Source organism: Stegostoma tigrinum, chromosome 3, assembly GCF_030684315.1.
Source record: "Stegostoma tigrinum isolate sSteTig4 chromosome 3, sSteTig4.hap1, whole genome shotgun sequence".
Taxonomy (NCBI): Eukaryota; Metazoa; Chordata; class Chondrichthyes; order Orectolobiformes; family Stegostomatidae; genus Stegostoma; species Stegostoma tigrinum.
Genome location: NC_081356.1, coordinates 89,351,975 through 89,373,454, shown reverse-complemented (window position 1 = coordinate 89,373,454; position 21,480 = coordinate 89,351,975). Strand labels below are relative to the sequence as shown.

The 21,480-nt window shown below is 39.8% G+C and overlaps 1 protein-coding gene across 18 annotated transcripts in view; it reads right to left on the bottom strand.

Moving 5' to 3' along the window:
• The window catches only part of LOC125450983 (multiple C2 and transmembrane domain-containing protein 1-like), a 562,377-nt gene that overhangs the window by 8,164 nt on the left and 532,733 nt on the right, over positions 1-21,480 (bottom strand). For all 18 annotated transcript variants that reach the window (XM_048527527.2, XM_048527528.2, XM_048527529.2 and 15 more), the window contains 2 exons: positions 15,810-15,919; positions 14,318-14,427 (listed from right to left, as the gene is read on the bottom strand). In XM_048527527.2, coding sequence (XP_048383484.1) covers positions 14,318-14,427; positions 15,810-15,919 — 220 coding nt within the window. The remainder of the gene's footprint in view (positions 1-14,317; positions 14,428-15,809; positions 15,920-21,480) is intronic.

Here is a 21,480-nt window from a genome sequence, read left to right as displayed (position 1 = left end):
AATGGTAGCAGCCCTAGTATAAAGTAGAAAGCCAATTGCATCCATATTCAAAGCTCTAACACTTGCTTCGACTAGATATTCCAACATAGAAAGGGAACTTTAGATAATCATGCATGGAGGTGAGAAATTCCATATGTGCATATATGATATATCTGTGGGAGTAAGCTTATAATACTGTTATCATTGTCCACTGCAGCATTTCCACAAGAAAAATCTGTGCAAATCACCAGCACGTCCTCAGAGGTTACTGTTGAGGTTTCCAAGTAATAGGATGGAATCTTCCATTTTGGAGTTAAAGTCCAGAATACTGAGGACAGAATTAATTTTCACGTGGAGAAACAAGATTTGGTCAGGGATAGTCAGCATGGCGTTTTCAGAGAGAGGTCATGCCCAACAAACTTGACAGAATTTTTCGAGGAGGTTTCAGGTGTGTAGATGAGGATAGTTTATATGAATTTCAGCAAAACCTTTTACAAGGTCTGACATGGGAGACTACTAAAGGGCTAAAAGCACATGGGATCCAGGGTAATTTGGCAAGTTGGATTCAAAGTTGGCTTAGTAGTAGGAGGCAGGAGGCTGGTGATAGAAGTCTATTTGTTTGATGAAAGCCGATGTCCAGTGGTGTAAAACAGGGTTCAGTGCTAGGTTCATCATTATTCATGGTGTATAGACAATGAGAATGTGGAGGAAGTAGGGCGAAGGGTAGGTGAGTGGGGACAGTGTCGATAAGTGAGTTTGCAGATGGCACAAAAATTGGCTGGGTGGTCAAGAGTGATGAGGAAACTCTTAGGTTACAGGAGAATACAGGTGATTTGGTCAGATCGGCAGATCAGTGACAGATGGAATTTAACTCTGAAAAGTTTGAGGCGATGCACTTTGGAAGAAGTGACAAGATAAGACAGTAGTCAATGAATGGAAGGACAGAGGAACACCGGGTGCTTGTCCACAGATCCTGAAGGTGGGAGGACAGTTTAATAGGATAGTTAAGAAGGCATACAGGACACTTGCCTCGTGGCGAGGAGGTTACATTAGAGCTGTACCAAACTTGCTTCTATCACTACTAGGATACTTCATTGAGGAAGATACAAAAAAACTCCCAAAATTAGAGATCTAAATGGCTAGGGAGATGAGGGGTTGAAACAGATTAACATTAGTGACAAGATTATACTGGTGAACTCATTGGGTTGCAAGTTAAATTCCACATTCCAGAGTGATAAAGATGGTGGCTATACTTATAGTCAATGAATTGGTGATCTTCTAAAATTCTATCTATTCTGGAAAGACTCTTGTATGCTAGAATCCAACAAATGTCACCACATTACTTAAAAAGGGAGCAACAGAGAAAACAGGGAACTACAGACTAGTTAGCCCTAAATTAGTAGTAGGAAAAGTGCCATAATCTATTTTTAAGGATTGGATAAGTATATTGACAATGATTAGGCATAGTCAACATGCATTTGCAAATGGGATATCATTTTGATGAAATTGTTGGAATTATGTTTGGAATTTTCTGAATAATTGGTTAAGGTGAGTCAATACACATTGTATACTTAGATTTTCAGGATTATGATAAATTCCTCCACAGGAGGCGGGTTAGAAAAGGTAATGTATTCACATGGATTAAGAATTGGCTAACAGACAGAAAACAGAGGTGAGAATAAATAGGTCTTTCTTCTATTTACAGGCTGTGACTAGATTGTACCACAAGGATCAGTACTTGTTCACAATATATGTCAATGATTGGGACGTGGACACCAAATATAATATTTCCAAACTCACACATGATAAAAAGATAAGTGGAAACATGTGCAGTGAGAAAGATGTAAAGAGGACTCAAGAGGATTTGGACAAGCTTAGTGAGTGGGCAAAGTCATTGCAGATGAACTGCAATATGGAAAAAAAATGTAAGATTATCATTTCGATAGGAAGGACAGATGTGCAGTGTATTTCTTAAACAGTAAGAGTTTGAAAAGTGTAGATATACAAAAGGAATTTAGGTGTGCTTGTCAGTAGATGCAGGGAAGATGTTTTTCATGGTTGTGAAGTCTAGAGCCAGGGGTACAATGTTTGAAGTATAGGTGAATAGATTGCACTAACAATATGACTAATAATCAGCAGCATCAACAAAGAGCAGACCATCAGAAACATTGTTAACAAGTGATACAACATCAGCAATGTCACGCAAAACTCCGCAACATCAGGAGCACAACATCGTCAGTGTAGTGTGCTGACTTAACACTGAAAATAACTAGATCAAATGCATGGAGCTGAAGGCACAACATGATAACACCTTAACACTAGTGTAAGTATTTTTATTTAAGAAAAAGAAACAAGATATAAAATTGTTCAATGTTTGTAGTTACATGTTCAATAATAAGCTTTGTTTGTAAGCCTCCTTGAAACGCTAATAAAAGATTGTAATGACATGGAAAGCATTAACTTTCTTTTAAAAAGTGAAAATAATCCAAAATGATTTAGGAACTTTTTTAATCATCCATTGATATGTTTGTATATCCAGTGCTACCACATTGTTCTCTATTGCATTTCAGTCTGTTTACTAAAGGAACAATACATTGTTTTGTTCAATATGATGAGATGTGATAAATAAATATAATGAAAGTTCCAGTATTTGTTTCTAAATTTGCGATTATTGTGAACTCCAGAAACCACAAGATGTGACAGTGAAGCACATTATGCTGAACTCACCTAGGACCTATTAAGCCTACCTTCTCCCTCAGGCATGAGGAAAGATAGTCTAATCAAGACACTGGAGTGCCTTCAGTGCCAAACTGTCAGCACCGTTCGAAGCTGAAGCCTGTATTGGCCTATTTTTGTTTTCTAAACAGTATTTCAACAGACATTTCACTGAATATGCAACAAACATTGACAATATGTTTATTTCATTAGTTAAACCAGTTGCACCGTCTTTGAAAAATCCCAACTCTTTTTCTGGATTAACCTTTTAATTTTTTTTGGTACAGTTACAGCAGCAGTTGTCTCAAGAGCAGTTTTGGGCTTTAATAGGTCACCTGAAGATCAAACTAGCCAAAAAAGACAATGCTCTACAGAGGCTTGTTCTATATAGACAGCCCAATGTGGCTTATAATTGAAAACTATCAACTATGAAGGAAATATATGCAATGAATCTACTTTAACTGTAGGGCATAAAAAGCACTCTCAGGCAGACTTCTCAACTCCCTTTGAATGTTTTAGAGTAACCCAGATAACAGCTGTAATATCTCACCTACATTTGACAATGTTTTAGAGTATTGGAACAGCAAAGGTCTGTTAAATTGTACATCAATCTAAATTCAGGATACTGCAAAATAAAGCAGCTTTTATGAGGTCTGAAGAAAGTGAAACTGTTCCATTTGAAACTTTAACTCTGTTTCCCTCTCTATAGCTGCTCCCAGAACAACTGAGTTCCTCCATCATTCTGTGCTTGTTTCAGATTTCCAGCATCAGCAGTGTTTTGCTTCTTTTCAATATCTGAATGGTGTCGTACATTGTACAATCATCAGCAAACATCCCCTGTACTGGCATTATGATGGATGGAAGGTCATTTATTCAAGTTGTTGAAGAGGGTTGAGCCTAGGACCACCCTGAGGAACTCCTGTCATGATGTCCACGCATTGAGATGTTTGACGTTCATCACCTATATCTATGTTCCTTTCTACTTGGTATGACTCCAACTAGTAAATAATTTTTTCCTTGATTCTCACTGATTCCCCTGCAGCCTCCTCATTTCCCACCTACCATCCATCAAGCTATCCATCCAGCTGCCTCACACAACTTGTGCCTGACATCCAGAGGTTGCCATGAAGCCGAGTCATGGAGAGGAAGCTCAGTTGCCAGTGGCAGCAGATGTGCCCCATTGTGTGGGGTTTGGGTGAGGTGATGAGCTGAACTTCTCTCCTCTTGACTCAGCTTTAACAAAAGGATGGCTCTGCATGCTGCAAGTCCTGCAATTGCCATGTTCCACTCCACAACAGTCCTGATGACCCTCAGTAGCAGTGATGCACGATGTGACTGGCTCAGCCAATAATAGAGCAAAGACCAAAGGTGACAGACTCACCAAGTCCATGCACTGAGTAACAGAAGTGCTGTGTACTAAACATATATTGGGGCCTGCCCCACACCTCTGCCCTCATGCAGTGACAGTGTCATGCTCCAGTCAGATGTTGGGAGTTGTTCCCCTGCCATCCCCATGAAAAGGGCACTTGATGTCAGCAGATAAAGCAGCTTCACTTCCTGAAATTTTCATGGCACACATCCTGCCTTGTTGAACTTTGGTTTAAAACCATCGGAGAGCAGTTTTGGTCTCTTTGTTTGGAAAAGGATGTAATTGCATTAGAAGCAGCTCACTCAACACATGGCTGGCATGAAGGCTCATCTTACAAAGAATGAATGAACAGGTTGGGCTTCAACCATTATAAATTTGAAAAATGAAAGGAAATGCATGGAAACATGTAAGATCCTAAGGGGACTTAATAGAGTGGACACATGAAAGACATTTCCTCCTGCTATACGAGCACTTCCTTTTAAGACAGAGACTATTGGTATATTTTATTCTCTGGAGTCTTTGGTCTGTGGAATTCTCTTCCTCAGGAAACTGTGGAGGCTGTGACATCGAATATATTCAAGGTAAAGTTAGATTTTTGATGGATGAGGAAGTCAAGAGTTATTTGCAGGGAATGGTGTGGAAAAATGGAACAGGCCTCAAATCAGAGCAGCCATGATCTTGTTGAATGGTGGTGTATGTGGGAAGGGCTGAATAGCCTACTCCTAAATCCTATGATCTTATGTCCTAAGCTGAAGCTCCCAATGATTATGCTTGTTACAGTTTAAACAGTATCTCCTTTCATAGATCATTATTTTGGGAACAAAAGCTGTGTCATTTTTATTCTGTTGAGATCTTGCATTCCTAATGTGATGAACTTACATAAAATTCCATTCTTTTGTGTTTTTACAAAGATTTATACACCTTTTTTTCTTGAAGTTGTCACTCTTTAAAATAATTTATCTCTGGGAAATTTAAAATAAATTTTTCTTGTGCATTTCGATTAATGTGATCAACAGCTGTTATGGTGGTATGGGAGCAATGGTTCTGCATGGGGTAAAAAAAAAATCTTTTTATAAGATTGAGAAGATCAAATCTGAAAGCAACAAGTAACAAAGCTGAGATAAAGGCAGGGTAGATATATACACTTGGAAATACTTGCTAACAGACATTGGCAGGCTATTGGGTACATTTACGAGCTGCAAACGAATAATCACAAAGATGATCATTGAAAGATTGAACCATGAGTTGGGACAGAAATGGAGATGACCGCAATTTCTTGGAGACAGTCAGGAGAACAATGAAATCACAGGATAGGTGAGAAAGGACAAACCAGCAAATCGTTGGAACCATTAAAATGAGCAACAAGTACAGAGACAATTAATTTTCTCTAAAGGGCTTCAGCCAACTCGCTCCAATATATTTCTCAAGTTGAAGGGGATGAAAAGTACACAACTTTAAATATGCATGTTGGTGTTAGGCATGGCGCTGGATTATCTTCATTTGTAAACACTGTAGGCCCATCAGGGGCATCCACTCCCTAGGCTATACTTCACATTTACGCTCCTCATCAGGCTCTGTCTGATTGGTTGGAAATTCTCTAAGACGAGACTCCCTCCCAAGACAAGGGCAGAAGGCTTGCCTTAAAACAGGTCACACTATTCCCAAGGTGCCCCATATAACCCAGCTTTTGAATCCAGAACTCTTTTCTATTCAAAATGTAGGCTCTCTGTTGAACCTGGTGTTTGTTATGAGTATTTTTTTATAAATTTCATACACTGAAAGTAACAATTTTTAACAACTGGCCTTATCTATTCTTCAGGAGGTTCAACTCTTGCCCTCTTTCCTCGCCATCCAAAGCCATGAACACTCCTTCTAAGTGAAGCAGTGATTTGCTGATTTCTTTCAATTTAGTATACCATATTCAGTGTCCACTTGCTTGTCATTTTAATTCACCACATTTCTCTCATTCTCATGTTTCTGTGCTTGGCCAGTTGCAGGTTTCAACAAGGCTCAATGCCTGGATCAGGAACAGCACTTCATCCTCCAATTAGATACTTTTTGGCCTTCTAGACTTAATATTGCGGTTCTGACCATGAACACTCTTCCCCATTTTGATTACTTTTCAGTTATGTGCCAGTGTGAATTTCTTTTTACATTTTACTTTCACATTGAGCTGTTAATTAATCTACCATCAATATTCATTCTGGATAGATGCTTTGTCACCTTAGGATAATAATTACTGCTCTTTTTATGTTTTGTTTCAACACATCTTTTTAATTTAATCTCACTTGCCCAGGCCTTCTCTCTAGTTCTTCCTCCATCCTTCCCTTCACTCTTTAAATGGTACATATGCTATCTCAGTTTTACTCTCCTGAGATTCTGGGGATGTCATATCTGACTCAAACATTTAACCCATGCTACTAGACCCATTGAATTTTTTCAGCATTTATGTTTTTATCTTAGTCTTCCAAAATTTGCAGTATTTTACTCTTATTTTATACTCAGTGTGCAAACTTATTTCTGTTATGAACTCAGAAATAAGAAGGATGCAGTAACAATGTTGGGGCTGTACTACAGGTCTCCCAACAGCGAGCGTGAGGTAGAGGTACAAATATGTAAACAGATAATGGAAAGGTGTAGGAGAAACAGGGTGGTGGTGATGGGAGATTTTAATTTACCCAACATTGACTGGGATTCACTCAGTGTTAGGGGTCAAGATGGAGCAGAATTTGTAAGGTGTGTCCAGGAGGGTTTTCTAGAGCAGTAGGTATGTAGTCCAACTCGGGAAGGGGCTATACTGGACCTGGTGCTGGGGAATGAACCCAGCCAGGTGGTTGATATTACAGTAGGGGACTACTTTGGAAATAGCGACCACAATTCCGTAAGTTTTACAATACTCATGGACAAGGATAGGAGTGGTCCTAAAGGAAGAGTATTAAACTGGGGGAAGGCTGACTATACCAAGATTCAGCAGGATCTGAGGAATGTAGATTGGGAGAAACTGTTTGAAGGTAAATCCACATTTGATATGTGGGAGGCTTTTAAGGAGAGGGTGAATAGTGTGCAGGAGAGACATGTTCCTGTCAAAATGAGGAATAGAAAAGGCAAGATTCGGGAGCCATGGGTGACAAGTGAAATTGTGAGACTAGCCAAGAGAAAAAAGGAAGCACACATGAGGTCTAGGTGACTGAAGACAGTCGAAGCATTGCAAAAATATCAGGAATGTAGACCAACTCTGAAACGAGGGATTAAGAGGGCTAAGAGAAGACATGAGATATTGCTGGCAAACATGGTTAAGGAAAATCCCAAAGCATTTTATTCCTATATAAAGAGCAAGAGGGTAACTAGAGAAAGGATTGGTCCACTTAAAGACAAAGAAGGAAAGTTATGCGCTAATTCAGAGAAAATGGGTGACATTCTTAACGAGTACTTTGCATCGGTATTCACCAAGGAGAGGGACATGATGGATGTTGAGGTTAGGGATAGATGTTTGCTTAGTCCAGGTCAAGTTGACATAAGGAAGGAAGAAGTGTTAGGTATCCTAAAAAACATTAAGGTGGACAAGTCCCCAGGTACGGATGGGATCTATCCCAGGTAACTGAGGGAAGCGAGAGAGGAAATAGCCGGGGCCCTAACAGATATCTTTGCAGCATCCTTAGACACAGGTGAGGTCCCAGAGGACTGGAGACTTGCTAATGTTGTCCTCTTGTTTAAAAAGGGCAGCAAGAATAATCCAGGTAATTATCGAGTGGTGAGCCTGACGTCAGTGGTAGGGAAGCTACTGGAGAAGATACTGAGGGATAGGATCTATTCCCATTTGGAAGAAAATGGGCTTATCAGTGATAGGCAACATGGTTTTGTACAGGGAAGGTCATGTCTTACCAACTTAATAGAATTCTTTGAGGACGTGACAAAGTTGATTGATGAGGGAAAGGCTGCAGATGTAATATACATGGACTTCAGTAAGGCGTTTGATAAGGTTCCCCATGGCAGGCTGATGGAGAAAGTGAAGTCACATGGGGTCCAGGGTGTGCTAGCCAGATGGATAAAAAAACTGGCTGGGCAACAGGAGACGGAGGGTAGTAGTAGAAGGGAGTTTGTCAAATTGGAGACCTGTGACCAGTGGTGTTCCACAGGGATCTGTGCTGGGACCACTGTTGTTTGTGATATATGTAAATGATCTGGAGGAAGGTGTAGGTGGTCTGATCAGCAAGTTTGCTGATGACACTAAGATTGGTGGAGTAGCTGATAGTGAAGGGGACTGTCAGAAATTATAGCAGAATATAGGTAGACTGGAGAGTTGGGCAGATTAATGGCAGATGGAGTTCAATCCGGGCAAATGCAAGGTGATGCATTTTCGAAGATCAAATTCAAGGCCGAACTATACAGTAAATGGAAAAGTCCTAGGGAAAATTGATGAACAGAGAGATCTGGGTGTTCAGGTCCATTGTTCCCAGAAGGTGACAACGCAAGTCAATAGGGTGGTCAAGAAGGTATATGGCATGCTTTCTTTCATTGGGTGGGGTATTGAGTACAAGAGTTGGCAGGCCATGTTGCAGTTGTATAGGACTTTGGTTTGGTCACATTTGGAGTGCTGTGTGCAGTTCTGGTCGCCACATTACCAAAAGCATGTGGATGCTTTGGAGAGGCTGCAGAGGAGATTCACCAGGATGTTGCCTGGTATGGAGGGTGCTAGCTATGAAGAAAGGTTAAATAGATTAGGATTATTTTCATTAGAAAGACGGAGATTGAGGGGGGGACCTGATTGAGGTTTACAAAATCATGAGGGGTACAGACAGGGTGAATAGCAAAAAGCTTTTTCCCAGAGTGGGGGACTCAATTACTAGGGGTCATGAGTTCAAAGTGAGAGGAGGAAAGTTTAAGGGAGATATGCGTGGAAAGTTCTTTACGCAGAGGGTGGTGGGTGCCTGGAACGCGTTGCCAGCGGAGGTGGTAGATGCAGATACGTTAGCATCTTTTAAGATATATTTGGACAGGTACATGGATGGGCAGGGAGCAAATGGACACAGACCGTTAGAAAATAGATGACAGGTTAGACAGAGGATCTTGATCGGCGCAGGCTTGGAGGGCCGAAGGGCCTGTCCCTGTGCTGTAGGTTTCTTTGTTTCTTTCTTTGTTTATTAACCTTTTCAGGATGTGATTTTGATGTTCAGTTAGTTGTGAATTTATCACATTTCTGGATTTATCCTGACTTCTCCTGTTATAATTAAAAGGCCTCTCATTCCATAAGTAGTGTTGAGCACATTTTACTTTTGTATTTGCAAATTCAATACATGACCAACAATATCACAAGTCAAATAGGAAGAATGTCCCTGACATCTACTTGTGTCCATCATGATGAAAATGAAGCAGAACAATTCTGGTTAGACTTCCTACCTAAAGAGATTTACTTAGTAGTTCTTACATAAAGATGGTGTTGCTTTAAATATAGTGTAAAATATACACTGTTTTTAAGGCATAACTTTCTATGTTTCTTCATAGCTTTATTTTTCACTAGTTCAAACATGTTTTCTGTACAGACAAAAGGCACAAATGAAAAAAAATGTTTCTGCTCCATTTGTATTTTACTTGTAAGCTTGACAGAAAATCTACTAATCCATGTTGATCAATTCAGTAATAATTCAGTCACTGAAATGGTTACATTGTAAGAGATTCACCAGCTGGTGCACTTAGCTTGTCCGTTACATCCACATTAACTTACAGTTATTAGGTGCTGAGCAACAGATTTTTAAAACGGTAATGAGTCTCATAGTAATGAGTGGTTCAATGGCTAGCACTGCTGCCTTACAGTGCTAGAGATTCAGTTTTGATTCTATCCTTAGACCACTGTTTGTCTGGTTTACACATTCTCCCTGTGCCTGTGTGGGATTCCTCTGGGTGCTCTTGCATCCTCCAATAATCCACCACCTGCAAGTTATGTGGATTGGCAATGGGGAAGGCAGGGTTACAGAGATAAGGCAGGGATGTGGGTAGGATGTTCTGCTGAGGATGTGCATCAAAATCACATCCTGAAAAGGTTAATAAACAAAGAAAGAAACAAAGAAACCTACAGCACAGGAACAGGCCCTTCGGCCCTCCAAGACTGCGCCAATCAAGATCCTCTGTCTAACCTGTCATCTATTTTCTAACGGTCTGTGTCCATTTGCTCCCTGCCCATCCATGTACCTGTCCAAATATATCTTAAAAGACGCTAACGTGTCTGCATCTACCACCTCCGCTGGCAACGCGTTCCAGGCACCCACCACCCTCTGCAGAAAGAACTTTCCACGCATATCTCCCTTAAACTTTCCTCCTCTCACTTTGAACTCATGACCCCTAGTAATGCTCGCACACTGCAGGGATTCTTTGAATTACTGTCGTTTCCCTGTGACAAGTTCCGGGAAAAAAAATTACATTTATAGTGTCTGCATAATTTAGTTCACTTACTGATCAAAGCTTGTTTAGTCCTGTTTCTTCTACACATATCCAGCTTCATCTAACCCCTTATGTGCAACTTTAATTTCCTACTGTAATTGTAACCAACATGATAAGACAAGCCACTCTTCAAATTAATCTGCTGTTAAAACAAAGAGCAATTTAAATTTTCACATTAATGCAGGGACTAGGGTAGCTTGGTGCATTGAAGATGCTAAATATATCTACAGGCAAGATCTATAAAACAAGCGATTAAAAGTTACATTAACAGTCATAAAATTTGATGAACTCAGAGAAAGAAGAAAATCACGCCCTAATAATTTTTCAATGTACCAGTGTGGGTGCAGAGTAATTTTTGAATAATTAATCAGCCTGCAGGGTTAAATTTTACATTTTCTATTGTTCAGATAATTTAATCTTTGCAATGTACAGGAAAGCAAAAGTGCAGAGAGTTATGCTGTGATTATTCAGTGTTCTCTTCTAGGAAGTGTAGTTGAGTGACGTGAAGGTTAGTGGTTGAAGGCAAGATCAACTGTGATTAGGAGCACATTGTTTGCTGGCTTTAATTGTCCAAATTTATTCTTGGATAAATTATTAGATAACACATAACTTTTCTCAAGATTAGGCACACTCATTTAAAACTATTTCATAGATTGGAGGCAAACTTCCTCATTGACTTGGTACAGTTATTATACTAGTGGCTAAAAACATGCAACAACTTGCAGTAATTACATGATGGGGAGCTTCATCAGTTCATGTCTTTTGCAGTAGTGTTTAATGTAAATACCATGTGAAAATAGATAATTTATTAGATTGCTTCATTTAGAGTTCACACTTAAATGATTCATTAGAGCTGAAATTGCAGCAGTGGAATGGTGAGCGACAGGTAGAGAAGGAGCAGTCTCTGGCTCACTTGCTGAACATTCAGGCAATATACTCATCATTTTATTTTAAATGTTTTTCAAGAAGTATATAACAGGAAACCCACTGAGCAAATATAAAATGGCAAAACAGGATGGGTCCAGGCATAGAAAAAAAGAACTCAATGTCAAAGATTGTGTTTCGCACACTCCTGGCAGAAATAAAACTATGAAGACACCGGCCAATTACTGTGAGCACCAGCAGAGCTACTAGGTGTCTTATTGTTTCCACCTGTCTGGAAATAGTACTTGTGCCAAGTCCCACTTACCCACTATGAGACTGTAGACCAATACCGTGACAAGAGAACAGCCACGCCACGACAGCCAAGGTGGCACAGTGGACATTATGCCTATTCTTCCTTGCCTGTTCTGTGAGCCAGCTCAATCATGTGCCTCTTGTATTACTCTTCTACTACTATTTCTTCTCATTCTAGTCTCGACTATTTCAATGTTTCCTTGACTGGCCTCCTCCATTCCACCTTCAATAAAATTAAAGTCGTCCAAGCTTTTGCTGCCTGTGTCCTAACTCACTCTAAGATCTGTTGTTCCAATACCCCTGTTTCTGCTAATTTACATTTGCTCCCAGTTAAGCAAAACCTGAATTTTAAAATTGTCATCCTTGTTTTCAAATCCCTCCTTGGTTTCCCACTATATGTCTATAATCTCCTACAATTCACCAATCTTCTGACCTACCTGTACTACTCCAAATCTGGATGCTTGAGCATACCCAATTTTAGTCGCTCCACCATTGGTGGGTGTGCCCTGAACTATCTAGCTTTGAAATTCTTTTCCTGAACCCCTCTGCCTCTTGATCTCACAGGCTCAAAAAGCTGAATGGCCTACCTCTGCTCCTATTTTCTACATTTCTTCTATAAGATGCTTCATAATAACTACCTCTTTGATGAACACAATGATTATCTGTCCTAGTTTCTCCTCATGTGGCTTTGTTCAAATTTTGTTTGATAGGCCTACTGTTAAGTACATTGGAATGTTTTACAACATTAAGGTACATCGTTCTGTTATTTGTAAAGAACTTAGAACTAAGAACGTGACCTAGTTAACTGCTGCACTGTGATCATGTGCCACATCGGTTGATCAGTCCACCAGCCACATGGAGTCATACAAAAAATACACTCAGCATTTTCAGTATTTGATTATTTCCAACTTTGTGAGCTAGGAGATAAAACATGGTGGAGTTACCCGTGCATGATGATACCCCCTCCTTTAAATACTAACCCCTGTATTCCCACCTTTGCAGCCTTCCTTATGTGGCCCCAGTGAACTCACCCCATCGACCTTACTCCTGGTGCTCCATTGGGATTGACTACCGAGGCCTCCTCTAGTACTAGCAAAGGGGAGCATCGTACTCTGATTGGCTGGCAGCTCACAGGGATGGTGTAAGTACTGCATGTTTGAACATTTAATAGCCAATTTATTCCACCAGGACTTCCAGAAATCATGTTGGTAGGTGTGACAACAGTTTTGCTTCAGAGCTTGGGATCCCAATAATGTGGGAAATTCTGCACAATAACTCACTGCTGATCTGCTGAATGGTTCCAGCATGTTGCCTTTTTATTTCAAACATCCGGCATCTGCAGTACTTTGCTTTTTAAAAAGTATTAAATGCTCCTTGTGTTAAATTAGGACTGTGGAACTTAGGACTCAGGAGTACAATTAGAACATTCAAGCCTACTCTGCTGTGCAGTAGGATCATGGCTAATCTTGTTGTGTTCCAAACCCCACTCTCCTGCCTGTCCTCCTCCATTGCTGCTGATCCCCTTGTCTATCAAAAATCTATTTATTTCTGCCCTGAATAAATTTAATGACATGATCTCCACAGTTTTCTGGGTGGAGAGAACTCCACAGGCCAACAAGTCTCCAAGAGAAAAAGAAAACCTCCACATTTCCATCTCCAGTGAATCTCTTAATTCTCTGTGTGTCTAGTTCTAGCCTCCCTCTGAGAAAACATTAGAATTTAATGAATGTACGAAATTCTGAGAGGCTGACTTTGATTTGGTGTTTCACATTCAGTTTGGGCCAGTGATATTGTGAGAGCCTCTGATTCAAAGGGTTGTGGATTCATATTTCACTCCAGAACTTGAGCACTTATAATCCATGGGACTGAAAATGTGCTGCATTGCCTGAAATTGCTGATTTTTCGATGAGGATTTTTTTCTCTTACGGTGATTTAATTAATCTAATGCCACTCTTCATGGTAGAACAGAAAGTTCTCATGACATAGGTAACATTTATTTCACACTAATAATAGAGAAATAAATAACTAATCATTTATCTCTGTTGTTTGGGAACCTCCCTGTATGAAAAATTGCTTTGAGTGATAAGAATTCACAGGTCGTTCCCGTCTGTAAAGCAGCTTCAGATGCCTTGAAAATGTAGAGGGGGCCATATAAGTGCAGATCTATTTGTTGCATGGCACTTATTCCTTTTGTTTATAGCATTCACTACATTATTAAATGCCCCTTTTCACTGTTGAATTATTAAGTATGAATCAAGTACAGTTATGCAGTGAACTAATAATCAAAATCACATTCAAGCAAAATGTTAAGATAATTGTCATCAGAAACTGATACTATAATAATTTTAGGAAATTAACATATACCAAACTATTTACTCTTCAAAAAATTGGCAAACTTTTAGCAAACCATATTAAACAAAAGTAATTTCCTAGAAGGATTGGCAGCACAGAGGTTATTCCCTGCTTATTGGAATAAGAAAATATCCATACTTCCTTTTTCAACACCATTAAAAGGGCAAACGTCCATAAAATTGCATCTGTTTTTCATGTAAAAGACTGAATCACAGTTAATGAGCAGCTCTCTAACAATGTTGTATCAAACAGTAGAAATGTGTGTGACATGTAGCAAAAAGCTCAGCTTACCCCAGACAAGAAGAATGTATCTTAGAGGAATAAAATAAAGGATTACGGTGCCGGCAGAGAGAACAAAAACAGCCAACCAACTCAGGAAAGGAACTGTCCAGTTGAAGGTACTTTAATAGAAATAAGAAATAATTGTTACTAAAAGCAATTGGTTACATACAAGGAGTAACTGTAATTAAATATGGCATTACTAAAACAGCACTGTAAGAATTATGGTGATAAAAGAGTTGGAAATTGTAGTCCATCTGGGGCGAGAACCAGAGCCGTTTGGGCAGATCATGGTGGGCCAGTTTCTTGTCCCAATATATCAATCAGAAGGTAATTCTTTAATGCATTGACACATGGAAGTAGAACAGGTACTTTTTAAACTGGGTGTAAAAAGAGAAATCAAGAGAAGGAAAGAAAGATTGGATTACTAGAAAGAAAATAGGACAGTAAAGGAAGTTAAAGTTAACATTTTCAATTTGGGTGTTTTTAAAACTCATAAGACAATCCATAATATGATGGCATTCTGAAAATTGTTTACTTTCTGGTCAAAGGAGTCTGTGAGTCCCTAATAACTATTTTGGCTTGAAGGGTAATTATTGTATTGATTACATACTTAATTTTCCACGGTGAAATTAAATGACAATTAATGTGCAAGTGTAGCAATTTTACAAAAATCACCAGAATGTTCAGGGTGAGGTATCGTTTTTGTGATATTAACATTGGAGCAGTGCAATTGGCCAGCAAACTAGTGTTAATTCACATTGAGTGTACAGGTTGATATATGCATTAATAGCTGCCCATTGTTCAGACAGCATTATGTTTTCAACAAAATCTATCCAGTGTATTGTTGAAATTTACACAATCTATATGCACTGTGAATATAATGGCATAAATACCTTTTTATCATCCATAGCAGTTATTATAATTGCAATATTTTATCAGATAATCAAATTAATTAAAAGGCTGTATCATCAAAATTACAAATAAAAGCTCTAGAGAAATGATGTAAACTTTTTTAAGACATAAAATATTTTAAGGCTCTGGATAAAGCAGCAGGTGAACTGAAATAAATTAAGCTGTTTTTCAAACTGCATGAGCATGTTCTGTCTTTTTTAGAGCAAGTATAGTAAGCTTTATGCATTTTTAACAAAATAGACAGCAATCTAATTTAGTTAATGTCATGTCAACAATTATGAAATATACTGTATTTATTTTTATATTCTTACCCATGTTTCTTTTAAAAATGTCTCTACATCAAAAGTAAAGGACAAATTTCATGTGTTATTTCAAAAACCAGAAGCCATATATAGGAAAGATGAATTACAAGAGAATAGGACCTACAACTCCACCTTGTAGAGGCTGGAATGGCAACTAATGACAGTACACGATCATTCATCATCCCTAATGGGTGCTTCGTACCAAACATGCAGCATTCTGCACTTTGCTCATAAAGAAATATGAGAACCATCACAGAAACACACACGTATAGTGGTTTAGGACTCACTTTTTCACTCTTTCATAAAGGCTAGCAACCTCATTCAGACCATTCTGAACAGCTACACCCACTTCCTGAATGGCCGATAATTTATCCATCAGACCTTTCCTTTCATTTTCCTGAGGGAAAAGCAGAAAATAAATTATACAGTTAATTGTATTTAAATGCAACAAATTTTATGAAGAAAAGATTTTTGTGATCATTCTGATCTTTTTTTATGAAGAAAAAAATCTTGAAAAGTAACATTTTTTGATTGGGTAATTGCTCATGAACTGTGATAGAATATTAGCTACCTTGAAATCAATTGTCAGAGGATAAAATACATTCATTTCACACTGTCTCAAGCAATAAAATAGCTGGCTTAATTCAGAACCTTGTGGTTCTAGTTTATATTGAACTAATATTGGCTTCTCATTTTTTCTTGTGTGCGTGGTAAAGGTACAATTGCCAAGTAACTGAGGTTTAGGTCAATTCCTGAGGTATAGAGTGCAAATTTAAAATTGTGCAATTTCTCCCATATTCTGGGGAATGCTACCCTTAAACTGCTTGCTTTGTTGTGGCATATTCTGGCTATTTTAAAATATGTTTCTTTTAATTAATTCAAAGAAAATGTAAGTAAGTGATAGTTTATCCATATGCAGGGCACTCACCAAATCTCAACAAAATTACTTGAACATTCACAGTTTTCCTTTCTTATTCCCTCTCATTCACAGAGAACTGTTTCCATTTCGCAGGGACACAATATTCTTTTTACTTCAGCAATTGTGATAGACTTTGGGTTCTATCAAGGCAGCAAAGTTCCCATTATGCTGTGAGTTAAACGTTTTATTGCCCCCTCTAAAGGCGAATCCGCATTCTGATGATGTGCACACAACTGCAATAACATAATCAACACGCTGGCTCAGGGTTGCACCTCTGTCTCCCCTCCCCAACTCCACCTCCTATCAGGTATTCATCATCCCTGCTAACCTTCCGTTCTCTGATGCTGAACGTTCTGAACTCAGCAAAGGCCTCGGCTTTATTCCCCTGTATCCCCACCTCAACAAATTTCATGCACAACATAACGTTTAGCTCTTCTTCCACCGTCTTCATGTCCATGCCCATTTCTTTGGACACGATTCCTCTTCCCATCCCATCGTCCAGTTCCATCACTGTCCCTCCACCTGGACCCCTCCCTCTGGCCCATTACTGCACTCGATCTGTCATTGAGAACTGTTGACATGATATTGGTCGCCTCAATTTCTCTGCGCGTCCCCCCTCAGCAAATCCAGCCTCTTGCCCTCCGTCCTGACTGCACTCCATGCTCTTAGATCTAACGCCTACTTTGTTATTAAGCCTGCTGATAAGGGTGGTGCTGTTGTAGCCAGGCATACTGACCTCTACATTGCAGAGGCTGAGTGACAGCTCTCAGATACCACCTTCTATCTTCCACTGGACCATGACCCCACCATGAGACATCAGGCCACTGTATCAACTATGGTAACTGATCTAATTTCATCCGGTGATCTCCCACCCATGCCTTCAAGCTGATAGCCCCCCAGCCCTGCATCGCTGGCTTCTACATCCTTCCAAAAATCCACAAAGAGGACTGTCCAGGCAGACCCATTGTTTCAGCCTGCTCCTACCCCACAGAACTCATCTTTTCCTACCTTGACTCTATCTTCTCTTCCCTGTTCCAATCCCTGCCCACAAACATCCATGATTCCTCTGATGCCTTATGCTGGTTTCAACACTTCCAGTTTGCAGATTCCAGCCATGTCCCCTTTACCATAGGCATGTAATCCCTTTACACGTCCATTCCCAACCAGGAGGGGCTTAGGGCTCACCACTTCTTCCTGGAGCAAAGGCCTGAACTGTCCCCAGCCACCACCACCATCCTCCACTTGGCTGAGCTCATTTCCACCCTCAACAATTTCTCTTATAACTCCTCTCATTTTCTTCAGATCAGAGGGTTGGCCAAGGGTACCCACATGGGCACAGTTACGTCTGTCTCTTCTTGGGGTACACAGAACATTCCTTGTTTCAGTTCTACTTTGGCCCCCACCCACAACTCTTTCTCCGATATATTGGTGATATCATCAGTTCTGCTTTCCTCTCTCATTGGAATTGGAAAAGTTAATCAATTTTGGTTCCAATTTCCATCCTGCCCTCATTTTCAACTGGTTTATCTCTGACTCATTCCTTCTCTTATTCCACATCTCTGTTTCCATTTCTGAGGATAAATTAGCCACCAATAGTCAGTATAAGCCCACTGACTTCCACAGTTACCTAGACTATACATCCTCACACCTGCTTCCTGGAAAGACTCCATGCCATTCTCTCAGTATCTCCGCCTCTGCTGCATATGTTCAAATCAGGCCAACTTCAACAAGGGTGCCTCCAAAATGTCCACCTTCTTCCTCATCTGAGGATTCCTCAGCACTGTTGTTGACAAGGTCCTCAACCGGGTCCAACCCATCTCCCGCACTTCTGCCCTCAGCCCCTCTCTTCCCTCCTGCAACAGTGACAGGGTTCTTCTTGTTCTTACTTATCATCCCACCAGCATCCACATCAAGAAGGTCATCAGATGCTATTACCACCACATACAGCAAGATGCCACCACAAACACTTATTCCCTTCCCCTTCCCTGAATGACTTCCGCAGAGACCATTCTTTCTGGGACATGCTGATCAACTCTTCCTTCAACTGGAACATGCCCCAAATGGTGATTTGTATTTACAATGTGATATTAACAGTGGAAATATGCAATGAAATCACAGAGAGCCTATCAGTAATAGAAGCCACATGACTCCCTGTGCTTATTAGCTCTCCCATGAGATGTTCCACAATGTTTCCTTGAAGTAGGTTGAAGAATGTTCTCAACAGCCACGCTATATGACATTGAGGATCATTTGGCCTGTTGGAGACATGCTTTAGACTATGGCCTCTGGAATTTGCAGGAGCAGCAATCATCAATAGCACACATGGAGCAGATGAGGGCTCTAATGACAGCCAGCTGAGTTGGAAGAATATGAGGGCATTGCGATGATCTGAGAACCATCACCCTCATCACTAACTTTTACGTTCCTGGAGTTGACTGCTGGGCTGTAGCAGTCATTCACTCCAGCAACTGCTGTGCCACCAGTTTGAAGGTTCTGTTAAGTGAAGGCAGCCATGACAGTTCTGGTCAAGATTCAATTGGATGTCGACGTTCAGATAGGTGGCAGAAAGTAAGTGGAAAGACATGAGCACCTGGTAAAATTGGTGTTTATCAGTCTTCCCAAAGCTTTATTCCGAACTTATTGTGCTAAGATGCTACCGTATCCATAGGTTATCATCTTTTCCTTTGTATGTTGTGCACCTTCATTACAGTTTGAATAGGTGACAGCAATGATTATTGTATCCTATAGAGAGCCCCAGTAGAAGCCACCTCTTCCAGTGTCAGCAGTTTTATTTAGTCATTTTTAAAATGTATTGATTCATGTTGCTGGCCTGCGTTTGTTGTCATCCCTAATTTCCCAGAGGTAAGTTAAGGGGAAAGCACAATGCTGGGGATCTGGTGCCACATGCCAGCCAGACCAGGTAAGGATGGCAGTTATCTTTTCTAAAGGACATTAATGAACTGGGCAAGTTTTTCCAACAATTGATAATGATTTCATGGTCATCATCCACCATCTGCTGTGGTGGGCCTCGAACCCGATCCCTGGATTATTACCTGGGTCTCTGTATTAATTGTCTAGTGATAATACCAGAAATAATGGGAACTGCAGATGCTGGAGAATCCTAGGTAACAAAGTGTGAAGCTGGATGAACACATCAGAGATGATGAAGGGTCTGGGCCCAAAACGTCAGCTTTTGTGCTCCTGAGATGCTGCTTGGCCTGCTGTGTTCATCCAGCTTCACACTTTGTTATCTAGTGATAATACCAGTTGGCTATCATCTTCCTGGTAAATAGTGGGACAACAATTACAGTAAGTGCATCAGAGGGACAAGAACGTTGATGTTTCGGGTCTGGACTCTCCTTCAGAAATGAAGAAGAGTCCTGGCCTGAAACATTGACCTTCCTGCTCCTCTGATGCTGCCTGACCTGCTGTGTTTCTGCAGCACCACACTGCGTTGTCTCACACTTAAGCATCTTCAGTTCTTGCTGTTTCCTAGTGATTTATTACAGTAAGTGCTCACTTTACTTTTGATTGACATTTTTGAACAACAGAAGCATGTGAATTCACTTTGTGCCTAAGGAGAACAGACATCTGCTGCTTTCCCAAGTGAAGAATACTACCAGCTTCAACTTGTCTGAAAAAGTAAGAAAACCATAGAAAGTATGAAGTGTTGAAAATATGAATATCTCAAAAGTTGAAACTCATTCATGTGACATTTGGTTTATTTGAAAGGCTCTATGAGGAAGGAATCGAAATGGTTCCTTAAACTGAAAGTGAAATTCATCCCATGAAATGACTCCCAGTTAATTTCAGCGGTATGATGACATAAGTAACAACAGGCCAGTGAATACCATTATTTCGCTTACAAAATATATTAAGACTTTCCAACGTAAGGACAGATTCATGTTACTGAAAATGAGAGAAGTGTCTGAAATATCTTGAGTTTTACTTATGCATTGTGTATTACTTGTTGATATTTTCTTTCTGTTACTTATCTACAAAAGTGAATGAGGCAGAGAGTAACTACTGAAAGTGCTTGACAATAGGCTGTTAATGGCATTTTAGGATCGTGGTGTTGCAAATTCCTGCAATGCTGTCATTTCTGCACAATTTGATTCCACTTAGCTTTGGAAAAAGCTAAGGATAATGAGTCCCTTTAAATTATTATCACCCCATTCCTACAAACTAAAACTTGACATAACTCTTGATTCTTTAGCTTTTATTATCCAAGTCCACACACAAAAAAAGAAATTTCAAGGTTCTTAACCCCTGTGCTCTTAGTAATCCCCTTTTTCATGAAATCCAGGCTGCTGTTTGAAAATGCAATGAAAAGGCCATTAAATGGTTTAAACTAGAACATAGAAAAAGCTAAGGATCGGAAAAGATTTCATCAAACAGTTCATATAATCAAAGTCCATCCCTTGTCTATACTTCTTTTATAGCTGTTTATTGCTTTATGGTTCCTCTTAATGTCTCTGCTTCTACCTTTCAGCTTCTTGAAGACATTTATTATTATTCAAGCACTGAATTTCTAACTATATAGGTTTTAAATTTATTTTTCATGATTTTGTGCCCTCTGCTACCACTTCTCTGGTTTAATATGAAGTTAATATCCTTGAAATTCGTTCAGGTCAATTTTCAATCACGAAACAGTTGACACACGAGAAGCACAGACAGAAGCTGAAGGTCTCAGGTTTAATTAATTTCATTCTTCAAGTATCATCACCATGTTTTCAGTTAGTTGTAGGTAGCTGTTTTGCCTTCTGAGGTTGCCCCAAGTTGGTCTGGCTGCATCATTGGCTTTCGCCTTCAGGTAGCCTCTGGGATCTAGGAGAGTTTTCCAGTCCTCCTAACTTCAGTGGAACGTCAGTATATACTTTTTTATAAATTTTGTATGGGATGTGGGAACTATTGGCATGGCCATTTGCTGCCCATTTTGATTTGCCTTCACCCTTGACATTTCAGAAAGCAGTTAGTGTCAACTACATTATTTGTTGTGAATCTAGAGTAACATGTAGGCCAGATCAGTATAAAATTAC